Source organism: Gracilinanus agilis, chromosome 1 (genome assembly GCF_016433145.1).
Source record: "Gracilinanus agilis isolate LMUSP501 chromosome 1, AgileGrace, whole genome shotgun sequence".
NCBI classification, from domain to species: Eukaryota; Metazoa; Chordata; class Mammalia; order Didelphimorphia; family Didelphidae; genus Gracilinanus; species Gracilinanus agilis.
The window spans coordinates 146,444,609-146,451,078 of record NC_058130.1 but is presented as its reverse complement, the minus strand read 5'-3'; the positions used below and the strand labels follow the sequence as shown (position 1 = coordinate 146,451,078).

Sequence of the window (6,470 nt, the reverse complement as noted above, 5' to 3'; positions counted from 1 at the left end):
CGGCTTATACCCGTTGGATCCCTACCTTCTCCTTACCCTCTTCTCCTTCCTCCCTACCCAGTCCCTACCTCCAAATTCCCTTCCCCCATACCCTCCCGTTCCCATCTACCCATGAAGTGATTTGAGTATTGGGGGGGGTTCTTGGTTCAGAACCCCATTCGTGGGGTCGGGGGGGCAATAAGGCCTAAGGTTCCCTCAGTTTCTGAGTGTTTTTGTGTGTGTACATATCTCTTAAGTTTATAAATATACATATAATTCAGAGTGTCACGTCTCATCGCTGAGCCTTAGGGAACTTTTGGCACCATGTCCTGTGTGCATTATAAATTTTCCTCCAAACTCAACTATGATACCGTTACCTTTGATGGACTTCACATCTCCCTGTGTGATTTGAAGAAGCAAATCATGGGGAGAGAGAAACTCAAGGCTGCTGACTGCGATCTACAGATCACCAATGCACAAACGAAAGAAGGTATGCGCCCCGCAGGCACCCAGTTTTTTTTGTTGTTTTTTTTTTCTGATTCGGTGAGGGAACTGTTCCTATAATTTTGCTTTGCAGAGGGTGTGTGTTCGTTGTGAAAATTTTTGGAGCCTTAGACTCTTAGAAAAAAACTTAAAATAAAATATGACTTGAAAATGTGAGGTGTTTAATCCAATCCTGGATCTCATTTCCCCTTTCTTTGTAGATTAACTGAAATAAATGAATGATAGGCTAGTTCTTGTCAAGTTATACAACTTGTGGCATTGGGGATCTTGCAGTTTTAGGCTATCTGCCACCCCTTGGCCATTTGGCTCCGTATTAACACTTGCACAAAGTGGAGAGAAAGGGGAAAAAGACCTTTATCTTGGTGAAAACTGCTTTTAATAACGAGTCTTGTAAAAGGATATAGGTTCCTCAAATTTTGTTTGGTTTTTTTAGCTGCCTTTATAATTTCCCCCTCCCCCATTATCCTCAGAATAATCCTATACTAAGGTGAAGGTCCTCCTTTTTACCCGACTTTTAGGGATTTCCTCTACCCATTCTTTAGTTTTGGAATTGGAAATGTTCCGCATTTAGAGAGTCCTTAATCAGTGACAGTAGTGAGGTTCTACTTTTTGTAAAGTTCTTCTTAAAATTTAATAATTAGAATTTTGAGTGCTGATTTTGAAATTAATACCCAGTAGAGTTAAATGTCTTTTAGTGATTTTTGGACATGCTGCAAAGAAGTCAGGAGCTTCCATATTGGCACAGATAAAGGAAAGCTTTCTTTTTGAAAGCTTTAACTTGAATGGACAATTGAAAATTTTAAAATTATCTTTAACTTAAAGGTAAAGGGTTCTGTCAGATTCAAAGGAGTTTGAAATTGTTTTGTTTTAAAATCACATTTAGTGTGGTGAAAGATTTTTTTTTAAAGGGAGTTGAGTTTCTTTGTAGTTAAAAGCATTTCAGATGTTGAGTTCTTGCAAGTTCTGCATAACCTCTTCTGTGAGATCATCTGGGTAGAAGTGCTGAAAATAAATTTTTTGAGTTAGTTTTAAATAATGTTGTTCTGAGAAATATTGCCAGTTAAAATATCTCTTATGTTATCTTAATGGCAGGGTCCAATCTAGTGCCATCCTCGAGTTTTCTTAGAACACAGCTTTACTGGCTGGAGTTTTGGGGTTGTTGGTTTTGTTTTTTTTAAACATCATGACCAATGACAATTTTATTTTGTCAGGATCACATTACAGTACTATAATCTGAAGGTTTTAGAACTTATTTCAGAGACATAAGTGCTTTCATTCTCTATTTAGAAGAAATACTGTTTCACTTTTTGCTTGCTTTACGATTGCAGTTCATAATATCAGTCGTCATATTCAGCATGATTTGGAGTATTCAGTAGGGAAAGGAAAGGAGTTATATCTTCCATCATAATACTGGTGTTAACCAGTTGTATGGAGATTTATGGCAAAATTTTGGAAGCCCTTAAAATTGTGATTCTTTCACTGAATTAGAAGTCAACAAGCATTAAGCAATACCTCCTATGTGGCAGTCACTGTGGATATAAATTCCCATTTTATTTTGGATACTAGATACAGATAAAGCTCACAGATCCAAAATCTTTATTCTAGCAATCATTTTGGAATACTAAAGGAAGTAAATGAGAATCTGAAAGTGGTTTGTTATCTTAGAATTTGCAAATAGCCCTTGAGAACTTTTTAAGTTTTGTTATTTCTTGAAGCTTTAACAGGACATCTCTGAGTATTTTTCATTGGAAAAAAATAATACATTTGGACATAGCATACTTAAATTAGTATTCACTTATAAAGAAGATAATATATAAGGCATTTGATAAATTATGACTATTTTTATGAACCAAATTAAAGAAAAAGAATTAGTGAAATGAGAATTGTGCCACTAAATTTTGAAACTCTAGTTAGGTTCTGAATATTGACTTTCTGAAAAACCAGTACACTAATAACATCTCGCCTCAAGTTCTTTAGTGCTAATGCAGAATTTAACTGGAACAGCCAACACAGGTTTCAAAACTAAAATGTATAATTTTTAATGTAGAGAATCCATTAGGATAGTAGTCATTCATTCAAAATTCATACCAACTTTGCTTTGAAGTTAAACTGGATTACAGTAAGACACCTCCTCCCTAGTTTGCTATATTTTATATGCATCTAAGGATGGATGTTTTGCTGTAGTTTTAAATTTTTCTAAGTAATATTTTTAAATGTATTTCTAAGAAGTAATTCACCTAAGCTAGTGCTATTGCTAAATATTCTTTGGAGACCCTGTTAAATAAGTGAGGAGTGATATTTGGGTATGAAGAGGGTTTTTCTAAAGCACTTAATCTGTTTAAATTGTTCAAACCATTTCCTGTGCATTCTTTTGCGTGTGTGTGTGTGTGTGTGTGTGTGTGTGTGTGTGTGTGTGTAAAAACAGAAGTGTGCCCTACTTGTTTGGCACTTCAATTTTTATTTTTAGTTTTTAAAAATCCTTACCATCTGTCTTGGAGTCAATACTATGTATTGGCTCCAAGGCAGAAGAGTGGTAAGGGTAGGCAGTGGGGGGGTCAAGTGACTTGCCCAGGGTCACACAGCTGGGAAGTGTCTGAGGTCAGATTTGAACCTAGGACCTCTCATCTCTAGACCTGGCTCTCAATCCACTAAGCTACCCAGCTGCCCCCCAGCACTTCAATTTTTAAAACACATTATATGTAAAATATATTTCTGGTTTAGATGAAAACCAAGCAAGATAAAGCTACGTTGCACAGTGGATTTATACTGGTTTTCTAATTTGCTAGTACTCAAAAGATTATTGGGTACATCACAAATTTGAATATTTTTAGTAGATTTTTTAAAAAGGTGTATGTGTGCAAGCAACACTTCGAGGTAGCATTGAAAATAGCACATAATTGAAGCAATTAATGTTGTCCAGCAGACTAGATGCCCAATTAGTCTTTGTTGTTCATTCATTTCTGACTCTTCTTGACTCTGTGGACTATACTTTCTATGAGGTTTTCTTTGCAAAGATACTGAAGTGGTTTATACTTTCTATGAGGTTTTCTTTGCAAAGATACTGAAGTGGTTTGCCATTTCTTTTTTCAATGAATTAAGGCAAATGGGTTAAGTGACTTGCCCAGAGTCATACAGTTAGTGTTTGTTCACATTTAAATTCAGGTCTTCCTGAGTCCAAACCTAGCACTATCCACTGAGCCATCTAACTGCCTGATTGGTCTTCCAAAACATTTTTTAAAAATATTATTTGGCTTTGTAAATAGTTCCTAATAACTTGCATTTTAAGGTTTGCAAGTTACTTTCCTCACAACAGTTATATAAAGGTATTTCTAATCCCCATTTTACAAATAAAACTGAGAGGCCCATTATCTTTTTTTGTCATGGACCTCTTTTCAGAATAATATTTTCAAATGAATAAAATACATTGTATTGCAAAGAAAACCAATTACATTAAAAACCAGTTACTCAAAAATAATTTTTAAGAAATTCACCAACTCTAAGAAGTTTCTACTTTGACTTAGGCAGCTTTTCCCAAAGTCAGAGATGGATCAGAATCACATAGGAGAGAATATCCTGCGAACAACTTAAATTTCTGTTTTAAACTCTTCATGGGATAGAGAGCTCTCCTCTATCTTGAAGATTTCTTCTTTAAAGGGTTTATCTATTTGCCAGATTCATTAGGCAAACAGAAAAACTAGGGTTCACTGTTCTTTTTTTCATTCTATTGTCAATAAATGGGTATGAGATAGCTTTCAAATGAAACTTTTGAGCCAGCAATACAAACAATGCTTTTAAGATGTTTACCATAATTTTTTTTTATTATGTTGTTGCCTAATTTCAACACTACAGTCATGTGTTCAAGGCAGTGTCAGAATTATGGAACCTATCATCCAGTGAATGACAAATGTGCAAATTAAAATATTGTTTACGTTAGTTTATGAGGGAGTAGTACTTGGAAGGGGATACTTTTTTGTTTTGAGACATTTAAATATATTCAGGAGCTTCAAAAGCTACCATATTTCTGGAAGACGATTATAAAAACAAACTATAAAGGATCTTTAAAAGTCCATGTAGACTAGGGCCCATGTCTTGCAAATGAGGAAATTGAGGCAAACATAAGGGTGATGACTTGACCAAGGTAATAATGCTTCCTGTGGAATAACTTAGAATCAAAACAAAATTATTTTGAGAATCCAGGTGCTCTGGGGGAGAAGGAAGTGAAATGCATAAGATATAAACAAATGGATTTGGGCACATTTGAAAATTTTGCTTTTCTTTTTTTCCCCCCTTGGAGAAAAAAGTGGTATATGTTCTATACTCTTGAAATTCTTTTAAAAATGTTTCTCTCCTCAAGGAAGCCTGATTGCTTAAATAAAATTCCACTTTTTTTCCTAAATCTAAAACAAGACTCAATTTTAGTAGTTTTTTAATTGATTGGTTTCATACAATCTCTTAGTTATAAGCACAGAATAGATATGAAATGTTGAAAGATTTTTTTTGTGTGTATCATCAAATCTTTGAAGTCCTGTTAATTCAGACATTCCCACAATTGGATATTTAATTTTGGTGTATATTTGCTTAAGTCTATTACATAAAACCATGCCTCAAATTTTTTTTTCAACCCTTACCTTCAGTCTTGGAGTCAATACTGGCTCCAAGGCAGAAGAGGGGTAAGGGTAGGCAATGGGGGTCAAGTGACTTGCCCAGGGTCACACAGCTGGGAAGTGTCTGAGGTCAAATTTGAACCTAGGACCTCCGTCTCTAGGCCTGGCTCTCAATCCACTGAGCTACCCAGCTGCCTGCCCCCCATACCTCAAATTTATACTTTTAAGTTGAACTTCAATTAAGAGAACAACTGAGAATGAGGGAGACATTCATAGAATATTGGAAGAGGCCTTAGATATTTAGTTCTCTGCTCTTCAAGAAAGAATTTTCCATCCCTACCAAAAAAAAAAGTTATTGTGACAATGATTTTTTACAAGCATTTCTGTAGCCCAAACCTTAGGTTTACCGCCTGCAAAATTTCTGCCCTCAACAGAATTAGAAAGTATGGAGCAGAGGTAACTAGAGTTAATTGTGTGGCCAACTAAAGTTTTTGGTGAAGCACTGTTGAACTTTATCTCAGATATTAGCCCCAAATCCTTTGTTTAAAGTGCCAGTGACTTGATCAGTTTGTTTTGTGGTTTGTTCATTTTTTAAATAAACCTTATTTTCTGTCCTAGTAACTCTTAAGGGGCAAAGGCAATTGGGGCCAAGTGACTTGCCCAGTGTCATACAGCTAGGAAATATCTGAGGCCAGATTTGAACCAAATTCCTCCCAATTCCAGAGCTGGGTTTCTATCCACAGAGACACCTAGCAGCTGCCCCTTGATCATTTTTTGCCAATCACTTTCTGACCCTGCCTCAGGCTTCTCTGTTAAGTACTTTAAATACTTGTGAATATATGCCAGTTTTTGGAATCTTAGAAGTAAAGACAAATATTCATAATGGGCTAGGCTTAATTACCTCAACTTTAAAATTGAGACTCAAAGATTTGCTTAAAATTTAGTCTTATTTTCCTAAACATTCTTAATTTTGTGTTTAAGCATTGCCTAAACATTGAAATAAGTTACTAATCCTTAATAATTATGGAAGGTGGCATGCTTTCTCAGATTAGAACTATGTATTCGTGGCAGGCTAATATGGTACACAAGTTCAAATATCCGTTATTCAGCCTCTACTATTACTGAACAGAAATTAGTAACATAATGGAATTAATTGATTTCGCGAAAGAAAAAAAGTCCAAAAAATTGATTGATTAAACCTCTCAACACTCACTTAAACCCCCCCTTTTTTTTTTTAAAGTAGTAGAGCATAATTATTTTCCTTGAGGACAATAGCACTTTATTTTCTTTTATTTAATTCCTGGCACATTAGGAGGATATTTAATTTATTTAGATCTTGGCACATTTTGCATGTAATAGGAACTAAAAATATTAGTTGAGTTG

The 6,470-nt window shown here is 35.1% G+C and overlaps 1 protein-coding gene across 2 annotated transcripts in view; it reads left to right on the top strand.

The window, feature by feature from the left end:
• Positions 1-288: 288 nt before the first annotated feature.
• RBBP6 (RB binding protein 6, ubiquitin ligase) overlaps positions 289-6,470 on the top strand; it is a 37,804-nt gene continuing 31,622 nt past the window's right edge. For both annotated transcript variants that reach the window (XM_044658159.1, XM_044658153.1), the window contains exon 1: positions 289-469. In XM_044658159.1, coding sequence (XP_044514094.1) covers positions 304-469 — 166 coding nt within the window. In that variant the 5' untranslated portion in view covers positions 289-303. The remainder of the gene's footprint in view (positions 470-6,470) is intronic.